Source organism: Gallus gallus, chromosome 13 (genome assembly GCF_016699485.2).
Source record: "Gallus gallus isolate bGalGal1 chromosome 13, bGalGal1.mat.broiler.GRCg7b, whole genome shotgun sequence".
Taxonomy (NCBI): Eukaryota; Metazoa; Chordata; class Aves; order Galliformes; family Phasianidae; genus Gallus; species Gallus gallus.
The window spans coordinates 803,707-828,260 of NC_052544.1; the positions used below are offsets into that span (position 1 = coordinate 803,707).

The 24,554-nt window shown below is 52.2% G+C and overlaps 2 protein-coding genes across 14 annotated transcripts in view; one reads left to right on the plus strand and one right to left on the minus strand.

Moving 5' to 3' along the window:
- Nucleotides 1–15,718, minus strand: part of UBE2D2 (ubiquitin conjugating enzyme E2 D2) — a 30,186-nt gene extending 14,468 nt beyond the window's left edge. For 2 of the 11 annotated variants that reach the window (XM_414470.8, XM_025154938.3), the window contains exons 1-6: nt 10,415–15,521; nt 8,644–8,824; nt 7,102–7,165; nt 2,765–2,796; nt 2,600–2,677; nt 2,406–2,511 (exon numbers count right to left, since the gene is read on the minus strand). In XM_414470.8, coding sequence (XP_414470.4) covers nt 2,406–2,511; nt 2,600–2,677; nt 2,765–2,796; nt 7,102–7,165; nt 8,644–8,754 — 391 coding nt within the window. In that variant the 5' untranslated portion in view covers nt 8,755–8,824; nt 10,415–15,521. Of the gene's footprint in view, nt 1–2,405; nt 2,512–2,599; nt 2,678–2,764; nt 2,797–3,453; nt 7,166–8,643; nt 8,825–10,414 lie in introns of those variants that run through there. The other 9 variants (XM_015293551.4, XM_025154940.3, XM_015293552.4 and 6 more) reach the window with 7 other exon arrangements.
- A 624-nt stretch (nt 15,719–16,342) lies between these two features.
- On the plus strand, nt 16,343–22,428 carry TMEM173 (transmembrane protein 173). Of its 3 annotated transcripts, none has more exons than NM_001397455.1 (8): nt 16,343–18,874; nt 19,964–20,141; nt 20,331–20,604; nt 20,699–20,879; nt 21,084–21,192; nt 21,317–21,555; nt 21,867–22,053; nt 22,140–22,428. In NM_001397455.1, exons 3-8 carry the CDS (start codon nt 20,360–20,362, stop codon nt 22,316–22,318), a joined length of 1,140 nt encoding a protein of 379 aa, NP_001384384.1. In that variant the 5' UTR covers nt 16,343–18,874; nt 19,964–20,141; nt 20,331–20,359; the 3' UTR covers nt 22,319–22,428. The 3 variants fall into 3 exon arrangements, with proteins under 3 accessions (NP_001384384.1, NP_001292081.2, XP_001232171.3); NM_001305152.2 differs by lacking the exon at nt 16,343–18,874 and adding an exon at nt 19,480–19,891; XM_001232170.7 differs by lacking the exon at nt 16,343–18,874 and having other exon boundaries at nt 20,041–20,155.
- The last annotated feature ends 2,126 nt before the right edge of the window (nt 22,429–24,554 follow it).

Below are 24,554 nucleotides of genomic sequence, written 5' to 3' on the forward strand. Positions count from 1 at the left end.
GTGTGTTTACAATTAGATTTAGAGATTATTTATCAGATAATATGTACTTTTCAACAAATATCTACTTCAGAATTATTAACAGAGTTATTTGTACTACTATTTCAGAAGTTCACTGCTGTTCTCCCTATTCTCCAAAATTCATTTTGAAGTGGTAAACATTAGTAAAGAAAGCAAAATGAAGATGCTAGTCACCTCTACTACCATAGCCACAATCACCTCAAATTACTTACAGTGGTAGAGAAACTTCCTTGTTTACCTAGCAGCCTGAAATCAAGGTTCTGACAACCCCAAGCTCAGTCACCCCTGCAAAGAGTGCAGAGGCAGGTTCCCAATTCAGGTACACTGGCCTGCCCTTTGGAGCAGCCTGCCGTACTCCAGGGCAAGAGGAGCCACAATCCCTACCTTCACCACTTACATTATCCTAATGAATTAGCACTGTCATGACTTTCCTCAGTATTTCCACCAGAAACAGATGCTGTAAAGCAGTTAAGTCACTGTACACCACTTAAACTTTCCCCTTGCAGGGGAGAGCAAGAAGCAGCACCATCAAGAAATCTGGACTACTACGTGGTAACTACAATGTAACATCTCATCTGTGTGAGCTGCTGGTAACATCTACCAGACACCTCAGAAAGAAGCTGCAAAGAAAGCATACCTTTCCCCACACCCATGGTGCTGCTTTTGAAGGGATGTAAGACCTTAGTTATTCAGCATAAAGCTGAAGTCCTGTTATTCACAGGAATTACCTAACCCAACAGCTTTTTCTGTTAGCAACACATTTACTCTTCAGTAAGGCTAACCAGGAAGTCACTAGGGAGCTGAAATAGCCCTGAAGTCTGTAATGATGCAGCTGCAGCCTCAATGAAAACAAGATTTCCACCCTAGAAGGCTGACACAGCCTTTGTAAAATTTGTTTAGACTTGATCAAAACAGGAATACTTCTGACTCTTGCCTATTGGTAATTTGGTCTACTTTCTGACAGAAAGTATCTCTTAGTTCTTACAGAAGCCACCCATCAGCATTTCTTTTGCTGCCTTTAACTCCATCATGAATTGACACCAACTGAATGCTGGTAAGACTTCCCACTGGTTAGACCTGCCAGGAGAGTGTGCAGAGAGTTCATACGGAAGCACAATGAGAGCGACAACTGGTCAGTTTTTTATATATATATTATATATGCACCTAATCTCAGGAAGCATGCTTTAGAAGGAGAGATGGTGACAGAATGGCCACACCAATCCTACGGCTTACTCTACCTAAGCCAGGAGAATGCAGTTTGAAGAGGATCAGAAAAAGGAGTTCAAGGCAGAGGAAGAAAGGAGCTGGAAAAGCATACTGCAACTGGATTTGGTTCATAAAATTAAGTCAAGGTATATTTTGTAATTGAAGTTCTCTGACAGCCATTAATAGCAAGTCTGCTGATGCTCTCAACTAGACTCTTAAATTCTCACCCTGCTTCTGTCACAATCTCAGTATATATTCCAATATTTTCAAACATGCTATTTATCATCCCACTGAATGCATGCTAACTTCAGAATCCCTAAGACAAATGAAAATAACATATCATGCCACACTACATGCTCTGCAGCTGTAGAATTCTAACCAATTAGATTTTGATTAAATGTTGCATATGTTAATACTACCTTAGTACTTCCAACTAGCTAGTGCTCTACTGAAAGCATTCATTAAGCTACAGCAAGCACACAGTCATTTGCTCTTTGCTGGCGCTATTTCTTCAGTTTTCAAGTTACAGTAAAGACCTTCAGCTTTGTGCAACAGCAGATTCACTTCAGGAGACAAGATACTGTTTTGCCTTTTCATCTTTTCTTGTTGATGTTTTTTTTTTTTTTTAACAAATGCCACGTCTTCAGTTGGACAGAGTATAGGAATTTGTGAGCTCAGTAAAAGGGAAACACTTAAGATAAGTAAGAGAGGTAACGAGTCATCTGCTTGAACAAAAGTGTCTGAGAAGATAACACATGGTGGGAGAAGAACTACGTTTTTGTTGGCTTTTTTTTTTTTGAAGGCCACTGCCTTTTTCCTATATATATTTTACTTTGTGTACAGTTTCAACACTGGAATCCTCTTCTGTCATGGACTACGTGTTTTTAAGTTCAAATGTTTGTCCTAAAGTACAGCTTCCTGCACACAACTGCCAAGACTAAGTACTTAATTCAGTAAGACTTACTGAATCTATGAGCAAAACCAGTTTCCCTATGGTCAAAGAAACTGGATAATCCAGGACTTGTGAAGAACAGGTTACAAGCTATGCATGAGGCCACGAGACTGAAGCTGTGATCACAGAAACTGTTAATACTAAGAATGCAGTATTATTATTTTTACATTCTAAACCTAGAACCATAATTAATTACAGCAGAGTAAAATTAAGTGAGCATTGGAGGTACCTTTTGAAATAGTTAGTGCTGGGGACCACTGTGATCGTAGAATATCAAGACAAATGCTGCCATTACTGTTAATATTTGGATGATAGATTCTTGTTGTAAATGCAACCTGCAGAAGAAGGAAAATGTCAGTGTAGGCTCACAAGTGTACATAACACCACATGGTAATGAATAGATCTATGGCACAAGACACTCACCTTAGGTGGTTTGAAGGGATAATCTGTTGGGAAGTGAATTGTCAAGAAAAATACTCCACCTTGATAGGGACTGTCATTCTGTTAATGAAAAGGAATCGTTGCAGTTTGAGTTTTTACAAGAAGACTGGTCATAGAAACTATGAACATTAATTCTCTCATACTTACTGGTCCCATTATTGTAGCTTGCCAATGGAACACTGAAAAAGAGAGAGATTTACTTTGGTTTGGAGAAGCTCAAGTAATGAATACTTAACATCAAGAGAAAGCAGTACAGAGAAGTCTATTTTAAAAACAACCTTCTGAAAAACTGCAAGGACACCAGCCAAAAAGCTCAGCAGAGACAGGGTGACATACTCTATATTTCATGTACATTTGGTCCACGCTTTCTGAAATTGTTGTGGTAGCATACCTGTGCTGCACCCTGAAAGAAATCCCATTACAATACAGAGTTTACTCGATTCAAACCCAACAAGTTTGAGCATTCAATTCTGTAGCTTCCAATGAAAATCTACCATTACCTGAATCAAAACCCAGTTTCCAACAGCTGTACTGCCCTTTCAGAGTGAGTTACAGCAAAGGCACAGATTAAGTTCATCCCTTTCCTCAATAGGATCTCTCCTGCGTGGTTCCTTGACTGAACAAAGCATAAGCCTAAGTCTTGTGTAAGGAGTTCACCTACAGTCAGCAGTGTCCTGACTGAACATTTAACTTCAGCCTCCACAGAAGCATGAAAATATCATTAAAGCAACAGAAAGCAATACAAGTCATAGAAGAACGTAAGAATGAGCCTGCTGAACACTTGAGACCAGTGTGCCAGCATACTTTAGGTTAAATGGAAAAAAATTAAGTCTCACTCATATGCATCTGTCCAAGAGAACATCTTAATCAGGTAATACAGAAGGCTTGTGAAGAACGTCTTTATGCTGCAGAACATAAGGAAAATAATCAGTGCCGTTAATCCGTATTAAAGATCCCCAATATTTATTTCAGGGTTCTCGCTTTCTCCTAACACTCCAAAGTTCATAGCACACCAGTTTAACAAATTATTTGTCAGGTGTTGTGGGAATTTTCCTCTGCCAGGATGTTGGCTGTACCATGTGTTTAGAAGTGGGGAGCAGAACACAAGCTGACTCCAGTTATACAAGACAAGTCTTTAAGGCACAGAAGTTGAAGCCATCTGCAGCCGTACACTTAATGTGTGACCAGTGTCCCCAGCTTCCACAACCACCCCCACTAAAAGGTAGCTGTGACACAGTAGCACTGTATGTCCTACTCTAGTAGGAGTCGTTTTTTAATTACACACTGTACAGGCACTACAATTGAGTATGAGCTCAGAAAGAATGGAAAAAGGCAGACTAGAAACAGCCCTGCCAAGACTCAAGTACAAAAGCAGCTGGTTCAAGTAGCAGGTTCTGTAACAAAGGGTATTACCGCTGCTGACAGCAGCTAGCACGGAAACACTACATTCAGTGCAGAGTCAGGAAATCAAGACAATGCCTCATGTTTTCAAATGCAACATTCACCCATTTTAAAAGGCTCAGACAGCTTCAGAGCAAGTCCACTGATGGTAGCTGGAGGGGGAGAAGACTCTAACAAGAGAACAAAGGGGTGGCAAAAAGCCAGTGAGGAGTGCAACTTATCACTAAAGAACCACTGAGATTTTCACATGCATCAGTAGATGCTGATTAAGATTGACTACATCTGTGCTGGAATATACCTAAATACTGGATGTTAACTTTGACACCTCTGCATGCTAGGAAGACAAACCATGACACCCCATCATAGCCTTAAACCCAAGAGAAATGAGAATTATACTACAATCTGGTAATATAATCCCAACCCTACTTCCCAAACAGAAGATAGAGCCAAGTGGAGGATGACAAAATCACCTTATGCAAAAGGAAAACATATCCAGTCCCTACAGTTAACAAAGCAGAAGCAGCTTTTCCCATTCCAGAGTTTATGAAACACAGGGATGAGCTGCTGACACATGGAGACAGTTTACATTAGCTGGACTAGGCAAAAGACATCACTTTGAAAGCACAGCATGTTCTGAACCCTGAGAAACATTCTGACAAGGCAACCCAGGCAGGCCTAGAGCACAGAGAGCACTCTAAGAAAGGCACCTTTCCCACTACTGTCACTGGTATTCAGTTACATACACCCAGAGGGTGAGCTCTCAACAGTGGAAGACTTCCAGGGATCTACCAAAAAGGTGACACGAAGACCTGAGTATTGCTGCCAAATCAAGGAAGCTTTGGAGTAGCCCTCAACCACACTGATCAACTCACGTTACCACCTCCTCCAGACATCTCAGATTGTCTTTGACACACTTCTGAAACAATAAAGCAGTTCATTATGGCACAAGTCAAACTTGCAAGTCTGTGGGAAGAAAATCCTCAGATCTGCTCTGCACCTTACTGGATCCCCTCCCACACACCTGCAAGCTTCTTAGAAATACCATTCCTAAAGCAGGAAAGTTGCAGAATAACTACAAGTTTGTTAGCACTGCTAAAACCTCTCAGAATTAGGTACAGCTCCGACTTGCCCGAAGGCACTGCTAAAGGTAATGCCTCCAAAAAAAAAAAAATCAGTCTTTTCACTCTTCAGTGAAGTGCTCTTTTTTAACCTGGTGAACCTATGAATGTAAGTTCCCATACACTGCAGAACTTCAAAATAGCCCACAAGAGATTAACCACTAAAACTGATTAGAATCATTCTCGTAAAACAGCACCCAAGCTTAAGAGTTCTCAGCAGAGATGGAGGCCTCTCTTCTTAAACATTCCTTACTCCTACAAGCCTGGATGCTACACTGAGCAGCAGCCTTGTCAGAGATGCTGCTGCACAGCTGGATGCACACTGCTTAGTGAGCACCCTAGTAACAGCTGAACTGCTCTAATGCAGCCTCTTTGATATGGCAGAGCCACTACTAAAGCATCAACACATTGCCTTATCTCAGGCATTTTATGCTTTAAATACTCATGCATTTAATTCATACTGCAAGTATCTGGATTTTCCCCTGGGCAGGTTGTAAAGTTACAAAGCAAGAGGCAACCTCATAAGTGGTCCTGTCATTGCAGGCATCTTACTGACCTTGACCATCTAAATGGGGACCAAATGCTTAGTGATGTTACAAAAAGCTGCACTTTACCAAGAAGTGAGAAGTGTTAATGTAAGAAGGCCTGAGCAACTTGTGAAATTACTTGGGTTTAGTTTAAAAGCAAAGGCCTCTCAAAACAAAAAAAAAACAAAAACAACCCAACACCAATGGCTGTAGTAGAGGCCAACAATTAAGTTATGTTATACACAGGTGATCGTGGTAGCCTGGGGAACACAACCCAGAATTACAATAAGAACCATATGAAAACCTATTAAATCATACAGTACACCTTGCCCTCTTCTAGGAGAAAACATGTGAGCAAGGTAACAGGAGATCTTACCACAAAGAAAAGAAATGCAAAGGAAGGCTTCAAATAGTAACATTCTTCCTCCACACAGCTCTTTCAGCTTCAGAAAGGGCAGAAAAAGATGCCCAGGTCACGCACATACCAGGAGAACACAGAGCAGCTGGTGCCTGGGCCAACAAGGCAGCCCCAGCTATTCCTTCCCAGCACACTATTCCCTCCAGGTGACCTGGCAGAGCCACCTGATTAGAACAGGTTTTAAGCATACCAGTACCATGCAATTCAAGGATCCTCTGCCTGCATTTCACCCCACAGCTAAGCACTCGCATACAAACCCAGAGACAAAGCTGTCACTACAGCAAGACCCGTACATTCTGATTTTGCATACTCAGAAGTACTGAAGGAGTATCAGATTGAGTTAAGTCCTGCCTAAAGGTCTCAACTTGTTTTTCAGTCCTTACGCTGACATACTCTATAGCACAACAGCACAAACCAATTAAAAGCAAACAGCTTTTTCAAGTGATCCTGTAACTTAAAGTCTAAAAATACTTTATAATTCAAGCTTCAATTCACTAATTAGTTTTCCTTCCACTCACATATTACCTTATACCTTCAAAGACTGTACATTACCTTTTTAGGAAATGCAGTGGTTGCTTTAAGTCCTGTGTAAAATATAGTTAACTGTGACCTTGATGTACCACCATCCAGCATTAGAAGCAGATTGCTTTACTTCTACAGGACCACGTGAGTACACTATATATAATTTAGGTACCAAACAAGTTCAGACAGCTGTTGGAGGCTGCTTACTGGTTGGGCCAGGGTGGGACTGAAGCTCACTGCATGCTGCCTGCAAGTGTTGGTACAAGAATGCCAGAGCACTGGGAAAGGAAACAGAGCCGCCCCATGAAATGGGCACAGGTCTCAGGTGATCCACAGAGATGGTATTACAGGACAGCAGCAAGTGTCAGGCTGGTATGGGGAACGGTCCCCAGTACTCCAGCCGAGGGCACAGACAAGTTCTCCTTATGGAGGAACTAGGTGTCCTGTTTTAGAAGGAAAACACAGACCACAAGCGCACGCTGATAGTGGCATACTTACTGTCATCACCAACAGGCCCTGCTGAACACTGTGCTGGAGGATCACGTGCCAGATCATTCAACTCCTAGAAAAAACAAAAAACAGAAACAGTTGTTTCATTTAATTTCAACACCAATCGCATTACTGCTATAAAAACTGCTGCTAGCACTTGGGCTATTACTCCTGCTCTTCATGGGAATACTGCTCATCAACTCTGTACACCAGTGAGGTGAGACCACAGGAATGGTACCACCACCAAACTAACACCCCAGGACACAAAGTCACTCCTGAAATCAATGCAACATTTTTGGTGCACCCATCAGTTACCTCTCCTGGGTTTCCTGACACACCACTCACACAACCCTCACTAAGTCACAGGGTCTATCAAGTTAATTTTGCCTTCACTGAGAATAAAACTTAGCACCTTGACTACACTCTGGATTTCTTATGCATCAGATTGTGTCCAGGCCACAGAGCCAGGGCAGCTCCAAGCCAACAACCTGTTGCCGCCCTCAGATGGAACAGACCTTCAGCTGGGCTCAGCATCCACACCTACCCACTGCTCACACCTACAGGCTGCTCTGGAAGCAGGCACCTAGCAACACACACAAATGGAATAAAAACCCAAAATCCAACCTCTTTGCCTTGTCCCAGGCTCAGCCACTGAGCAGCTCTGCATGGCTGTGAAAGAGGAGCATGCTGGCTCTGAACCTGGTAAGTTTGTTTTCATGCTAGCTCAGTCTAGAAAGCTAAATACAAGTACCAGGCCACTATTATGAGAACAACCAAATGTAGCATCGAGGAAACACTCTGAACACGCCGGCCTGCTGTGCACACTATTCACCACACAGCCCATGAGGGCTACCAGCACCAGCCTGCACTGCTTTCCCAGCACAGCTGAAGGCCTCCAGGAGGCAGGGTCAGCTGAGCCCCCACAGCACCAACCTGAACAACGGTATCCCAACTCCCTGTGGACTTGCACTGACACAGATACTGAGCATGCAGCACCTGTTGAAGTGGCTATGGCACACCTGAAGGTGGACAGCACCTCTAATTTTCTCCATTACATAAGAGGGAAGCCCTTCAGAGTTGCAAGTCAGTTCAGAGCAGCCAATTTTAGCCCTGTGAGGATTCCCTTCTTCCTCCCTGCCTGAAACATGAGCCAGCAAAGAGATCTGTAAAGCACTCATTCCCCATCATCACACTTTACACTACCCACTGCGCACCTGTTCTAAGTCCAGAACATTAAATACATCAAGTACCAATCTGAGCTACAGAACTCTGCTTCATCCTACAGCACTGTGTCTACTGTAACAGCATTCAGAGAGAGGTGGTCTTAGAAACACAGTGCCCTCAGAGCAGTGCCCTGAGCTCTGCTCCAGTCCCAGTAAGCCCAGCACCAGGCTGGGCAGCCAGCTCTGTGCCTCCCTGCTCACCTGACATGCACGTGTTCCTCACCACACAGCCAGAGAATGGAGCAGCTCTCTCTATCTATATACACACACACACTGTAAGCACAGACATAAGAACTTAAAAAGTAAAAATAAAAATTCAGGAGCATACCTCATTTTTTAAAGAGCCTATAATAACCGTGTGAAGCACAGTAACTTCCAAATGCTGTTGACCTTGATCTCCTGGAGAAGGTAATTTAATGCTACAGTACTCCAAACACATCCATTAGAAAGAAATGCCTAAGACTCTTCTCCGTATCAGCTGGCAACCTCTTCACTCCCATTCTGCATACCTACAGTGCAACAAGGCCACACTGGGAAGGAACACCATTGCAAGAGCACACCTGTGTCATGTAAGACAAGCTACCACTGCCTAGGTTTCAGAGCCCAGCACACATCTCCTCCACTAGAACTGGGAAACTGGTGGTGCAGCTGGCAGAGCTGCCCCACAGCAGTACCACCCAGCACCTCACATGGCCCCACTGCAGGCAGGGCTCACAGCAGTTACAGAGCACTCAGCGAAGCTCAGACAACAGGAGCACCCTTCTCAGTGTACCATTACTACTATTTCCCTGTCCTCAATTTTGAGTTCCAGGTAGAAGGGATACTTTAGCTTTTTTATCTGTGTATGGTATCTCACTGCAGAGAGCTGACTGGGTAGATGCTCACACCATGGGGATCACTGGTGCAGCTCTCACTGCAGGCAGCACATCAAGCTCTGCTTTATGAACTCACAGGTTGTAGCAACACAGACTGAAATGCCTGTGTAAGTGATGCAAAGGCTCTTTGCACTTACAGAAGTGTCGAAACAACTTTTAAATTAAGCTCCTGCAACGCAAAGCCCTGCAGCTGCTGTAGGTCAGTCAAAATAATAGTGGAAAAGCTAGACCTCCACAGGACACCTCTGGAGCACAAGCACTAGGTGCAGCACGTCACTAGGTGCGTCTCAACACTGCAAGGGCCAATTGCAGAATGGTGAGGTTGGGAGGGCCCTTAGAGCACCCTAACCTCATCCCTGTCACAGGTTGGGTGCCCCCACCAGCTCAGGCTGGCCAGGGCCCATCCATGGCCTGGGGCACTTCAGCTCTAGGCAGCAGTGCCAGGGTCTCACCACCTGCTGAGAATTTCCCCCTCCTACCTGAGCTAAGTTCTCCTCTTAGTTGAGAGCCATTGTCACACTTCCTGATACAGATGAGAGGCACCCCAAGCACTCTGGTGGCCTCTTCCAAGCTCACTCCAACAGCTCCGCATCTCTCTTGCGCTGGGCCCCAGAGCTGAACACTGTGCTGGGGAAGAACGGTCCTCATAAGAGGGGACAGCCCCCTCCTTCACCTCACTGCAGCCCAGGACACAGCTGCCTTCCGGGCTGACAGCATATCACTGGCTCACTGCTCTCCATCCACCAACCCCTCCCCACAGGGCTGCTCAGGCCATCGGCACTCGGCCTAGGACAGGGAACAGCTCCCATCCAGGAGCAGCACCTTGCATTTGGCCTGGTCAAACCTCAGGAGGGTCACATGAGGCCACCTCCCCAGCCTGCCCAGTCCCCCTGGGTGTCACCCCCGCCTTCCAACACGTCAGCTGCACCATGCAGCTGGCTGGCTGTCCCTGCCTGCTTGCTAAGGCTGCACTCGCTCTGTCATCCATGCCACTAGTGCGTTATCACAGCACAAGGTTTCCTGGCAGGGCACACATCATACTACACATACCTTTCTCTTCAAGCTGCCTGCATACTAGCCAGACTTCTACCAGTCACTTAACAGACTCGTAGGGCCAAGTTTAAAAACAGGAATAATAGTTACATGCAGCGACACCTGTCCACGCACAAAGAACTGCACTGGTGCAGCACAAGGCCAAGCTTCTGCATCCATCCAGAAGCTTACCTTGCCTTTTAACAGCTTTCTGTGCAAGTTCCAAGGAATAGCTAGCACCTCCAGCCTACGCAAGGCTTGGTCTCCAGAAGTTACTGAAGGACAGAAGAAATACTGGCTTACTGAGGTAATTATACCCTGGCATTCACATGAAACTAACTTCTCATACACAGAGGATGCCACTGCAGTTTGGTATCACCTACAAACCTGACATCACCACCTATCAGACCCCAAGCTGTGTGGCCTTCCGTATTCTCCCTCTGTCTCTGAAAGGCTCCTTGGTCACTGACCAGGCCTTGACAGCACTGCTTTTAAACCAGCACGTGAAGGGAGCTGCAGCTGGTTATCAGTTGAGTTTCTGGTGCAGGCAGCTCTGCTCCAGGAATGTAAAAGCAAATGACCAGGCAGCCTTCAGGCAAGTTCCAGCTGAGGTTTTTGGCTCTCAGGAGCCTGCCTCCAAGAGCAGTGGGACAGCAAGCTTCAGGGCTGCTCTCTCCTCCACAGGAAAGGCCCCTGGAACCAGGCCCACTGCTGAGGATCATACCATTACTTGGATCTAACTTAAATATTAATTAACCCTTCAGCAAAAGTAAGGAACTGAAGGCACAATGCACTGCAAAGCAAAGTTCAAGTACCCTGCCCAAAGAGCAAGTCGCATGAAACTACATCTGGGAAGTAGGTATTCTAGTAAAGCTTCAAATCTTGCACAAGAAACTGAAACTTCAGCTCCAAAAGCAAGTCTACTTGTGCTTGAGTTCCCAGCAGAAAGCACAGCCCCACCCAATGCTCCAGGAAAGCGTTCTAGAGAAGATGCATGTGCGTAAGACAGACTGCCTCACTGCACCACCAAAGCCATGGGAAGCACCCATGGCACTGAGGAGGGGGCAAAGCAGTGAGCCAGCTGCCCTGCTAAGACCTGCACTACCACCACCTGCCGCCCTGCACCCACCATTCCATTTCCCAGCAGCTGGCCCATGACATTTTGAGTGCAGCTGAATCAGGGACTCCACGAACAGCACAAGAAGTTTTCAAAAACAGGAGTGCTCCAAGTTTTAGCTTCAAGCTTAACCTTGCACGCGTTCCAAGTTTTAATTCGTTTATTTGTAAACTCCAGAGACGTTTGTTACAGATGTGCAAGTTCACAGACAATGAGCCCCACGCTGCCCATCTGCCGCATGGCAGGGAGGCCCTGGCCAGCAGACAAGGTTGGGTTTAAGGATTCTGTTGTACAGAGTGCAGCAGAACAAGCAGCACAAAGAAGCCAGCCGTGTGAGAGGACAGCCGCTGTCCTGAGGCAGCTCCCCAAACGCACTCCAACACATCAGACAGGACCCCAAACAGTCAAAGTTTATGCAAAGCCATGGTCCTTCCTCCTTACTCCAGTTTGAGCTGCTTTCAGAAGCTCTAATTGACTCAGAGACCACATCATTAGCTTGATTGTAAGCCTTATTTTCACTTACAGCAGCAGCAACCTGACAGCAAAATAAGCTTTTAATCTGTCTTCGGCAAGAATCTTTGCCTGAAGCCCCCAAATCCCTCAGTGACAGGCAGCCTAGGACTGTGTCATAAAACTGTGATTTAACTCACCAAAAAGGAAGTTGGAGCCATTGAAGCACGATTTCCTGGCAGCTTTCAATAGCTCATTGCCAAGCAATACATAACAGAGACACGGACCAATCAATAGCACTGCCTCACCTCAGCAGTGGGACCAGCACTGCCAGCAACCTGGACAGGTCCACTCACGTGGGAAGGGGCAGCAAGGCCCCACCACCCAGCCCTACAGCACAGCTCCTGCACTTACCTGACACAGAAGTCAGCACACAGGGCAGGCTGTGAAGCACACAGCTCAGGCACAGTTTGTCAAGGCAGCACTCACACAGGCTCCAGCATCCAACTGTGGCATCCAAAGGCACTTTTGATCTACAAGACTACACAATTCCAAAATATCTCACATTCTAAGGCTGCTTCTTCCTAACAACAGGAAACATTTTAATCTTCAGAAGGATTTTAATCCTTCTCCTTTCACAGAATCTGCTTTTCCAGGGCATGGAATGGCTTAGATCCACTGACCTTCTTGACTTCTTACAACACCTGCGCGTGAGAAGGCACGCAGTTCAGTGAGCAGTCTAAGAAAAGCCAAGCTTAATGAAACACACAGAGCCTGCCAGGGTACGCACTGTGAACGAGCTCTGATGTAACCATCAGTTACCTTTCATCTTTTTTCAAAGCCTGAACAGCAAGAACACCAAAGCAGCACATAACTTCCTCTTGGTGCAGGAACCGAATGCTGCGGAGCCCAGGCAGCAGCCCGAGCAGCACCTGCTGGGCTGCATTGCTCCAAACACAGCGAGCAGCTCCAGAGGAAGCACTGAGCTGCACCCATGAGTTGCCATAAGGCCAAACTCACAGCACGGACAGAAAAGTTCAGAAGCAGCATGCACACAGATCACTTAGCACTCCTCAGTTACCCAGTAACCCCAACACAACTCACCCACCAGCCCAACACCTGTATTGTTACAGACACCTGACAGAGCTGCGTGCTTTACAGCACAGAGGCCCACAAGCAGGCAGTAAGCCAGCACCCCCAGCACCCAGCAGGGCTCCAAGTGCAGCTCCTCATTCCCCTGCACCCCCACTGCAGGGCCCACCAAACAGTTCTCACAGGGGAGCCAACAGAGGACAAAGTTCACCTTCCCCTTGCTCTCCCACTCCAAGCAGTGCCCTGCTTGCTCAGCTACAGGGGTAGGGATGTGGCTGAACCCCAAACGCTACGGCTGAAGTCCTGAAATGAGCACCATTTGTTATGGTCCTTCAGCATTACCTCTTCCCTAGCTCTGTATGTCTTCACGTGGCATTTCTTCTCAGAGATAATGATGATCAAATATGTGTTACAGCAAACTGCTATTCCCACACTTCATGGCTACTTTGGCCACCATGACTGCACTCATCCCAGTTTGCCCAGAACTAAGCAGTTCTAAAACATGGAGCTCCTTTCTCGTGAAATCCAAGGGCCAGTCCACACCCTGGGAGAATTAAGAGCACTGCAGGAACACCACGAGCAGCAATTTGAGAGTGGCTCCTCCATGCGTGATCCCCCCAGCAGCATCTGCTCTGGGAACAGCTGCAGAGCTGGCACAACAGCTCCAGGCCCGGACAGCCTGTCAGCCCCACAGCTGGCAGCAAGACTTCTGATCAGATGGCAGACAGCTTTAGGCTCTGCCCCACTTCCAGCCCAGAGCGGCTCAGCTCGCCAGACACTGTTTCGTGCAACAGCAGCTACAGGGCATCAGAGGTTAGCTCACTCCTGGGATTTGCTGCTCATTCCTGAAGTTCTCATCCCTGTGTTGTCCAAGAACCTGTAGAAAGCCTCATGCATGGTCTGTGGTAGGGAATAAAATACAAGGCACCAAGCGCAAACACCAGTGGCAAGATGCAGACACCTACATTGGTGTATCTACACTGATGGCATCCTCCAAAAATGCCTAAAGCAGCAGCTTTCCTTTCCATTGCTTCTTTGTATGCAAGTCTACTGGGATTATTTCCACTTAATCCACACTCTACAGCCTTTTTTTCCTGTCACCAGCTGCAACAGCAGAGGCTGGAGTCACTGATCAGGACAGGACCATCACTGCTGCAGCTCCTGCAGACAGGACAACAGCAGAACAACTGGTAGCCAGCTGAGTGAGGCACCACAGCACTCCTGCACCTGCAGTCTGACTCCAGCTAACTCCCAGAGCACCCAGGCTGACAGACAAGCAGCTGGGCATCCCATTACAGCTCTGACTGAAGCTTTTTGCTTGTAGCTCCATCACAGCACCATTTCCACTGCACTGCTCAGCACTTTGCTGAGCTCTGTGCACCATTTCTCCCTGCTTCCCCACGTATGAGGGCCCTGCAACCCAATGCAGCCTATCCTGCCTCAGGTTCTTCACCTCCAAGCAGCAGTACGAACAGCCCACCCATGAGCAACCAATGTTCACCAAAGGACAGCACACTCCATTTCTCTTGCTGGAGCACCGACCATGAACAGCAAGCAAAGCAAACACTGTTTCAAGGAAGAAGCTCTGCTGATCTCCTAGGTGGCCCTGAAGAAGGCGCATCATCCGCAGCCCCACAGTGCCCAGGTCCCTGTGCCCTGCGCTCGCATCCCCTTCCAGGCACTCCCTGTGCTGTCCCAGACAAACAGTTCCCTTCCAGCCCCAGCACCAGAGGCTTCCAGAACAAGTGGGGAGCCGCAGGCGTGCCGGGGAAGTGGCCTCGATCAGCTTCCACACTGTGTTAAGTATTGCTACATTAAGTCACTGAAAGTGTTGGATATGACTGATACCGAACTGGAACATTGCTTGCTTATGTAACCCGTTACTGCGCGAGTTCCAGTAACTAAAATTACACCGGAACCCTTCCCTTCCAGGGCCGGGCCATCCCACGGCACACACAACCCGTCGCTCTCCTCAGCTCCGATGCTGAGCGGCAGGGCCCAGCAAGCTTACAGGAACTTCAGCACAACCTCTGATCACAGCAAAGACGCCCAAACGCGGCCCTCATCTGCCGCTGAAGAGAAAAGTGGGGCCAGAACGCAGCCTAGGAGCCCTACGGAAGCGCAGCGACCGGGCCTGGCTCGGCCGCTACCAGCGGTGCGCGCCGCAAGCCGCCCCCGAGCACAGGCCCCGGCTCCCCGGTTAAGAACCGCCCGCGCCGCTCCGGCCCCCGCAGCGCCGGGCCTCCTCCGCTCCCCTCCGGCAGCCTCGGAGCCCCCCGGGCCGCGGCCCCACGCCCCCTGGCGGCCCCCAGAGCTCCCCGGGGCCACGTTGCGGCCGAGGCGCGGTGGGGGGGGGGGGGGATGGGGGGCGCGGAAGCCGCGGGGCAGCGCCTCCCGGTACAGCGCCGGGCCGCGAGGCCGGGCCGTCCCCCCGCGGCCTGCCCCCGCCCGCAGGCCTCACCCCACCGCCGGCCCGGCCCGAGGCGGCGCCCCGCGGTCGGGCTCGGCCCCGGCACGGCCCCGGCCCCAGGCCCGAGCTCGGGGCAGGCCGCGGGGCGCCGCAGGGCCCGGCCTTACCTTGTGGATTCTCTTCAGCGCCATTGTGTGCGCGCGGTGCGAGGAGGGGCGCGGGGAGGGGGCGGCCGCGGGGACTACTTTCCGCGGGGGAGGGGAGGAGGAGGAGTGCGGAGGTGGCGGCGCGGGGGGAGGAAAGGGGGAGGGGAGGAGATGAGGGGGGAAGGGGAGGGGGCCCCCAGAAGGCGGCGGTAGAGCGAGGGGCCCGGCGCGGCCTCGCGCTGCTCTCTGGGGCGGCCGCGCTGCGCTCGTTACTGCCGCACTCCGCCGCTCTCTCCGCCGCCGCTTTATGCGCTGCGCTGTGCTGCGCTGCGCCTCCGCTCCAGGCTGCCCCCTTCCGCGTATCGCTCCGCCGTGCCCTGCCCGCCGCCGCACCGCCGCCGGCCTGGAGCGAGGCGGGAGGAGCCCGGGAGAGGACACCGCGGGGGGAGGGCCGGAGCCGAGCTGGGGGCGCGGAGCCGCGCGGGCCGAGGGCGGGCGGGAGGCGCGGGGACTATTTGCCGTGCGGCGCGCGCACAGAACTCTCCAGAAGGGGGAGGGGGAGAGCGCGGAGGGATACGACGGTTCCGCCGCGCGTGACGCAAACGTCTCGCGAGAAGCAAACGCTTCGCATGACGCAAAACACCTCGCGAGACGCAAAGGTCTCGCGAGTAGTTGCGGCGGGAAGAAGTCCCGGCCGCGTCGCTGCCGTGAGGGGCGGTTCCGCGGGAGTGCGCGGGTGCTCGGCGCCGATCTGCACGGTGCCCGGCCCGGCCCAGCGCACGGGCCCACACGCAGGCGCAGACGGGTGCCGGGCAGCCCGGCGGCCCGGGGTGTAGCCTTGGGGCGCAGCGCCGGTCTTGGAGCCGGGGGGCGGCTGGGCTCGGTGGCACGTAGGTACGGGCAGGCCGCGCACAGCTTCAGGTGCCCGGACGGCCCCTGCCCTGCCCTGCGCTGCTGCAGCGGCGGTGCTTGGAGCCACGGCTCCGTGTTGGTAACCCCGAGTACAGATTCAGCATTAAAAATGCTGAGAGCCCTTTTAATTGATATTGGGACTCATAAGGCTTTCTAGCAAGTCCTCAGTTTCTGTTCCTTTTCAGCCACTCAGAGGAAAGCCTGGTTCCCTGTGTATTTCTCTTCTGTGTGATGGACATTTTTAGTGAATTACAGCAGGGTTCTTAACGTTACCTGTCTGCTGACCTTCGGGTACTGTAGTAGGGCTGCTTTCTGCTCTTGTCGTTCTCACAGCTGGGATGAAAGGCTCAAACAGGAGATCGGAAGGTGAAATACTGAGCACACTGCAAGAGGCAGCATCCACTGCGTCCATCTGCTGGCTGCATCCAGCTGCCCCATGCAGTGCTGGCAGCAGGGCTGTGCTCATCCTGTAGCACCCACGAGGCTTTGGGGAGCACGGTTTTGGGGCACCTCTGTCTCTTGGTGACAGTCGCTCTCTGTTCCCACTGGCTTTGCTGCCACCACCCTTTCTACAATGTCAGATGTCTTTTCTAGCAGCTTTAGCACGTGGAGTGTCTCCCAGCACAGGGTCTGCTCTTACACCATGGCTGAGCAGAGATGTGCTTCAGGCTTTAGGCAGCAGCTTCACGTTCCCCTCTCACGCTGAAAACAGCCCGTGGCTCTCAGAGCACCAGAATGCTGTCAGGAGTTCAGTGCTATCTGCCTGGGATTGCAGCGACCACAGGGCAGGATGGGCAGCCCCCTGCTTGGCTCTCCTGCTTTACCTTACGCTGCTGCTGGGGCAGTTCTCAGAATACCTTCAGGTCGTGTCTGCTGAGGGCTGGGCCCTCCTTTTTCAGGGCTCTGTGCTCTGTGGATTTTGTCACCAAATTGGAAAACTTTTGAGTTCACAGTTGCAACAGAAACAGCCTGGATTGCTGTTTGTTCCTTGTCAAGCTCTGATAAGCCCTCTCTGAAGAACAGTTTAGGTTAGATATTAGGAGGAAGTTTTTCACTCAGAGGGTGGTGCCGCACTGAACAGGTTGCCCAAGGAGGCTGTGGATACCCCATCCCTGGAGGCATTGAAGGCCAGGCTGGATGTGGCTCTGGGCAGCCTGGTCTGCTGGTTGGCGACCCTGCACATAGCAGGGGGTTGGAACTCAATAAGCATTGTGGTCCTTTTCAACCCAGCCAGTCTGTGATTCTATGATTGTAGAACTCAATCCAGATAATCAACAGCTGTGAAAGTAACAGTAAAAAAAAAAAAAAAAAGTGAAACACTTTTGTTTTCATTTTACTGCCAGGGATGTTTTTCTGTTTCCTACCATGTGGGTGAGAGCTTCTCTAAGGAATGTAGAAAAGTCACTGTCAGAGTTGTTATTACATTATCACAGAATGGTTTGAGTTGGGAGGGACCTCTAAAGGCCATCTAGTCCAACTCCCCTCAATGAACAGGGTGGGGGTACTGCTGGATGGCAGCTGGACATGAGGCAGCACTGTGCCCTCCCAGCACCTCCGTGTGCTCCCACTTCACTGATTCGTGCAGAGGGGATGTGGCTGCACAGGACCAGATGAGCTGAGAGGGTCTCAAACAGCCCCACACTGCCATGTGCCCCACTCTGGGCTTTGTTTGCTTTTCTGTTTGTTTGTTTTGCTGTTAAGCCATGGATTTTTCTACCAGAAGAAAAAGGCTTCCGGGGAATTGCAGTGCACGATGATCCAAACAAATGCACTGTCCGCTATACAGACACAGAAGCTCGTTTTGCTGTTTTGCTGATGTGGTTTTCATTTCTGCATTTGCCACCCCCTTCTCCCAAGCTCCACAGTTGTTGGGTTTTTTTTGTTCTTATACAAGCTCATTCTGGTTTTGGTGCAAACCAAACTAAAGTTCATGTTCACAGCACGGGGGACGTGTGCCGCAGGACCGGTCCCTGCCCAGTGTCTCTCCCCCACGAACCTCCCTCAGATGCACGTCCTGGCCAAGAAGGCAGCAGTGGTTTCCTGTAAGTGGGTGGGAGAGAAGGAACAAGGAAAGAACATGGCCACACCCCCACGTAATTACAGCTGTGCAATGGGAGAAGGAAGGCAGGCATGTTTAAGGTGGCACCCAGAGAGTGATGGTCAATGGCTCCATGTCTGGATGGAAATCAGGGACGAGTGGTGGTCCTCAGGGGTCTGTGCTGGGACCAATACTCTTAAATATCTTCATCAGTGACACCGAGTGGGATCGAGTGCCCCATCCCTGCCAAGGTCTGGCTGGAGGGGCTCTGAGCACTGGTGGAGCTGTGGGTGTCCCTGTGCACTGCAGGGGGTTGGACTGGGTGGCCTTTGGGGTCCCTTCCAACTCAAATGGTTCTGTGATGCTATGACTCTATAACCTGTTACAGATGAGAAGTGGCCGGAAGGCGTGTGCACCTGCAGCATCGCAGTGCTGAGAGCTCATTCCACTCAGCCCCATGTGGTGCCCACTGCTCACATGGTGGGAGGTGAGGCGATATGTGGATGCACGCTTCCCTGTGCCAGGAGCTGGGTGAGGGGCAGCTCGCAGGCAGGAGGGCTAAGGCTCCTGGAGGGCATTGCAGGTGTCCCAGCACAAGAACGGGAGCACCTCAAGGAGCAGCAGCCTGGGACAGCCCCAAAAGCAGAAGGGCTCCTCCACATGCACAAGAACCCATTGCCATGGGCACTGCAGGTGCTGGCAGCTTAAAGTACATTGAAAGAAGGCAGATAAATCACAGATTTATCTATTATCAAATGGATAACATCTCTCAGGGAGGAAGCTTTGGTGTCACAAAAGAGGTGAGAACCCCAATGGACGCGTGAGGAAATTCCAAGGAGGGGGCAGTCTGTGTGCAGCACGTGGCCATCAAGGCGTCAGGGCAACAGAAGCAACAAAACACCCACTGTGTGCCTCTTGCTGTGTGCAGACAGGAGGCAGGCACAGGGCAGAGCCTGGAAACAAAAGTGAGAGGGGCAGAAATAGGGTGGGGGGATTGAAAAAGCAGGAGAGCGGCATGGCCACAGGCAGGAGCGGGGAGTGGGGAACAGACCCATGATGCAGGTGTAGAATCAGGCATCTGCCTGTTTTGGCCAGCCGTGGTGCTGGGAGGCACACAGCTCCCTACCTCCATCAGGAGCCTGGGCTGTGGCAATGTGCAGGTGGGTGAGCAAGGTGGGCAGGAGCTCCAGCCATGCCCTCGGTGCCCATGGACAGAGCCCCAGGCTTCCCCTGGGGTTGTGTTGGGAATGCTGTGAATCAGCCTCACTGGAGGAATCCATTTCTGCTGAAGTTCTGCTTGCTTTGGAAACCCACTCTAAGCAAAAACAAGCTTGCTTTCATTTTCTTCCTCATTCTGGCCCAACACAGCGCCTTTGTGAGCTGGCAGAGATGCTGGGGTTTTCCAGAGCCATAAAGTTCTGCACGTTGCAACCTTCAGCGTTCCCCCGGAGCTGCCAAGGGCGGTATTCCTGAAGCCACAGACACCCCCTGAGTGCCCAGCATGGTAGGCTCCACACTTTCCCTTGCCACCTACAGCTGCCAGAGCAGCTTTCATTTTCGTTTTCTTCTACATTAGGTTTGCAGCAGCCGTGCAGCTCTGCTCTCTCTCTGCACTGGGAGCTGGCGCAGACCTTGCGCGTAGCAGTAGCATCCAGAGGAAGTGGAGGCCGTGGCTGTGCGTGCTGAGCAGTGCTACGCCCATTGCCCACAGCACCAACATTCCAGGCAGTGCCGAGCATCGCAGCTGCATCTCAGTGAGTACCCACAGGTACAGAGCAGGGGTGGCGTTAGCAGGGCAGCGGAGTGGCCAGTGAGGCACTGATTTGCTGGCCCTTTTGGGCATGCAGGGTGTGGGCTGTGCTTGCAAGCTCTGAAGTGCTCACTGAGCTCTGGGTGTGCGCATCCACAATCCACTGTGCTGATGTGGATCTCGGGGGTCCCAGCTGCTGCTGCCCCCCCTTCCTGCTTGCAGATGCCCCAGGACCCGTCAACCAGGAGCAGCCCTGCTCGCCTTCTCATCCCTGAGCCCCGTGCAGGGCGGGCACGGCATGCAGCATGCGTGCTGCTGGCTGTGTGCTTCGTGGTGCTGTTCCTGTCCGGGGAGCCCCTAGCACCCATCACCCGCCGCGTCTGCACCCAGCTGGCAGCCCTGCAGCTCGGGGTGCTGCTCAAGGGCTGCTGCTGCCTGGCCGAGGAGATCTTCCACCTGCACTCCAGGTGAGCACCATCGGGGATCCGCTCCCTATCTCTGACCTCCACCCGCCCCCTGCAGCCCGGGTGTCAGCCCACCTCTTGTCCTTCGCCCACCCAGGCACCACGGCAGCCTCTGGCAGGTGCTGTGTTCCTGCTTCCCTCCACGCTGGCACCTGGCCCTGCTCCTTGTCGGCGGCTCAGCCTACCTGGACCCACTGGAGGACAATGGGCACAGCCCGCGCCTCGCCCTCACCCTCTCCTGCCTGTGCCAGCTACTGGTCCTTGCCCTTGGGCTGCAGGTAAGGGGATACTCAGCAGTGATGTTTAGCTACGTGGCACTGGGTGCCTGGCCCCATATCTCCAGGGTGCTGCTGGGAAGGGGCTGAGCACGCCCTGCCCTGTCCTCCCATCCACAGGGCCACCACTCCAGGTGCTGGCAGGGGCATTGCCCTCTGCCCCCTCTGAGCCCCGCTGCTGATTTTTCTCTCCTTTTCCCTTTGCAGAAGCTCTCGGCAGTGGAGGTGTCAGAGCTGACCGAGAGCTCCAAGAAGAATGTCGCTCACGGCCTTGCCTGGTCCTACTACATCGGCTACCTGAAAGTAGTTCTGCCACGTACGCAGCTGTTCCCCTGCACTATCACGGCTACAGATGGAAACGGCTCCTGCAGCCCTCTCACTTCCACAGTGAGGAGCAGACCCCAGTGCTGCTTTCCCCCCCAACCCCGCTCTCCCTCCAGGCCTGAAGGAGTGCATGGAAGAGATCAGCAGGACCAACCCCATGCTGCGGGCACACCGTGACACCTGGAAGCTCCACATCCTGGTCCCGCTGGGCTGTGACATCTGGGATGACCTGGAGAAGGCTGACAGCAACATCCAGTACCTGGCAGACCTCCCTGAGACCATCCTGACCCGGGCAGGCATCAAAAGGAGGGTCTACAGACACAGCCTGTATGTGATCAGAGATAAGGACAACAAGGTATGCTGGGGCAGCCCTGCATCCCCAGGTGAGTGAGGTGTCCCCCAGGTGCAGGTCCTGCTTGTACGGCTGGGGATGGAGGCAAGGCAGAACTGCACCGCTCTACCCATAGAATCACAGAATGGTTGGGTTGGAAGGGCCCTTACAGCCCCCCAGCCCCACCCCTGCCATGGGCCAGCCGCCCCCCACCAGCTCAGGCTGCCCAGGGCCCATCGTGGCATGGGGCACCTCCAGAGATGGGGCACTGCAGCTCTGGGCAGCAGTACCAGGGCCTCAGCAAGTGCTGCTCTCCCCACGCTGTCTCCCCACAGCTCAGGCCCTGCGTGCTGGAGTTTGCGTCCCCACTGCAGACGCTGTGTGCCATGTCGCAGGATGACTGCGCAGCCTTCAGCCGGGAGCAGCGGCTGGAGCAGGCCCGGCTGTTCTACAGGTCGCTGCGGGACATCCTGGGCAGCTCCAAGGAGTGTGCAGGGCTGTACCGCCTCATCGCCTATGAGGGTGAGCGCGGGTGGTCTGCTGGGAGCCCTGCCCAGGGCCCTGCCTCAGCACGGGCACAAACACGGCTTTGTCTTTCCTCTTTCCAGAACCGGCAGAGCCTGAGAGCCACTTCTTGTCCGGGCTGATCCTCTGGCACCTGCAGCAGCAGCAGCGCGAGGAGTATATGGTGCAGGAGGAGCTCCCCCTGGGCACGGGCTCTGTGGAGCTCAGCCTGCAGGTCAGCTCCTCCGACCTGCCCCAGCCGCTGCGCAGTGACTGCCCCTGAGCCCAGCGCTCCCACAGCCACCGGCACCACAGCTGCCCCTGGAGCTTTCCATTGCTTTTCGTGTGTTGTGTATTTCTCATGTACATATATGAATGTTTGGTGTTTTTTGATCTGGTTTTGGCTTGTGTCATACTTGGAGAGTTGAGGATGTTCAGCGTGGAGAAGGCTCCGGGAAGACATCACTGCAGCCTCCCAGGAGCAGTGGGAGCAGGTGAACAGGAGGAGTAATGACCTCTTACATGGGCAGATAGTGACAGGACTATGGGGAACACTTTTAAACTAAAAGAGGGGATTTAGGCTTGATGTTAGGAAGAAATGCTTCACCCAGAGCATGGCGAGGTGGTGGCACTGCAGCTCAGAGCTGTGGTGCCCCATCTCTGGAGGTGCTCCATGCCATGGATGGGCCCTGTGCAGCCTGAGCTGGGGGGCAGCCAGCCCATGGCAGGGGTGGGGCTGGGGGCTGTAAGGTCTTTTCCAACCCAGTTGTTCTGTGATTCCATGGTTCCATGATCTCAAAGATCATGGTCCTCAAAGGATCCTTCCAACCCAAACCCAACCCACTCTGTGGTTCTATGGTCTTCAAAGATCCTCCTAACCCTACCGTTCTGTGATTATGTGACGTGTTTTCCTCTTGGGGGTAAAGCTGCATGATCCCAAATCTTGGGCTCCTTGGCAATGCCCCATTCCCAGCCACACGTGTGTGTGTGCCAGGTCCCTGAGCTGACACATCCCAGCAGACCCAGCAGTAGTTACACATACAGACACCCTCATCAGGCCTGGGCACCTCTGCCTTTGGGCACTCCTACAGCACGAGGAACCTCCCTGCATCTGCTCCATGCAGTCATTTTATGCTGGCAGCCATCTGCAGCACCCAGTGTTTCTCCAGCCTCAGGTGACGCGCCGTGCCCCCTGGCTGTGTGCTCTGCCTCACTCCAGCAGCAGTCCTGGCTGATTTAGGGCAAATGCTTAGACCGAAGAAGGGGCAGTGCCTGGACTCAGCCCACAGTGACATGCCTGGACCTCCCTGCAGTGAGAATGCCCCACCGAGCGTTCACTGTGCTGCTTAGCACCCAGCAGCACCCACACCGTTTGCCCACACAATGCCTGCCCCCTGCCTCCTGATGCCAAAACCCCTTTGTCAGCAGCCTGGGGAGGCCACGGGGCTCTGTGCTGCTGCTCTGTGCCTCAGTTTCCCCTTTTGCTAAAAGCAGACAGGCAGCTCAGTTGCATTGTTATCTTCTGATGCTGCAGCATCCCTACATGGATTCGATCTCTTTGGTCCCTCCCAGCTCTCACGACTTTAGCAAAAGGATGAGGCTATGTGAAAGCTCCCAAGTGCTCAGCCTGCACTTCCAGCCTCAGGGAGGAGTCAGCTGCTGCAGGGCTGAGCACAGCTGCCCGCAGGCCATGGCTGGCCCCATCCTCTGGGCAGCCCCGGCTCCTGCCTCTCTCCAGCCTTCCTTCCCAGGACGAAGCCACCTACACCTGGCAGCTGCCAGAGTCTGTGCAAATGCTGGGGCTCCATCCCCCATGCACAGGGCAGCATAGGACGGGAAATGCCTCTCCCAGCTCCAGCAAGCTTACAGAGAGATGTGGCTGCACAGTGGTCCTTCTGGGATTGGAGCTGGAACCTAACGCAGGATTCAGTAAAGCCTTTATCTGCAGCCCAATCTCCGGGCATTGCATCTGCGCAAGAAACGAAAGCGGCAGATGAAAGGGTGGGGACCTACAGGCGGTGGGAACATGCTGGTGCTGCTCTGAGGGCTCTGCTCATCCTGCGTGGGCTGGGGCAGCGATGCTGGCCTGAACCCACCGCCCTCCCCTTGTTCTGGAGTGTGGGAGCACCTGCTGGGTTGGAAGCGTGCGGTGCCAGGGCTGAGCTCAGCAGCAGGGCACAGCCAGCGACAGCTGCAGGGCAGTGAAGCCAGCAGCACCGCAGCCCCCAGCTGTGAGCCTTTTCTCTCTCTCATGCAGCAGCAGAACAGGCTCCCTCCTGAATGCTGTCAGCTCTGGGCACTACTCCCCACCACCACCCTCAGCCAGGCCAGGTTGGGCTCAGCACTGTGAGCTGGGGACAGGCGTGGGCACAGAGGGATGGTGCAGCTTGTTCCAGCGGCATCGTGCTGACGTCTGACAGCACAGCTCATGCTGCTGCTCAAGGACAAAGGCAGGGCCAAGCAATGGCAACGGGACAGCTGTGGCTGGCCGAGCGCGGCAGGCAGGGCTGGTGCAGAGG

Bases quoted from the DNA above. Each gene is read 5' to 3' on its own strand.
- TMEM173 (NM_001397455.1), top strand. From the start codon at position 20,360: ATGCCCCAGGACCCGTCAACCAGGAGCAGCCCTGCTCGCCTTCTCATC. The intron at 21,193-21,316 runs GTACGCAGCTGT...CTCTCCCTCCAG, and splicing joins CCTGAAAGTAGTTCTGCCAC to GCCTGAAGGAGTGCATGGAA. The intron at 22,054-22,139 runs GTGAGCGCGGGT...TCCTCTTTCCAG, and splicing joins CCGCCTCATCGCCTATGAGG to AACCGGCAGAGCCTGAGAGC.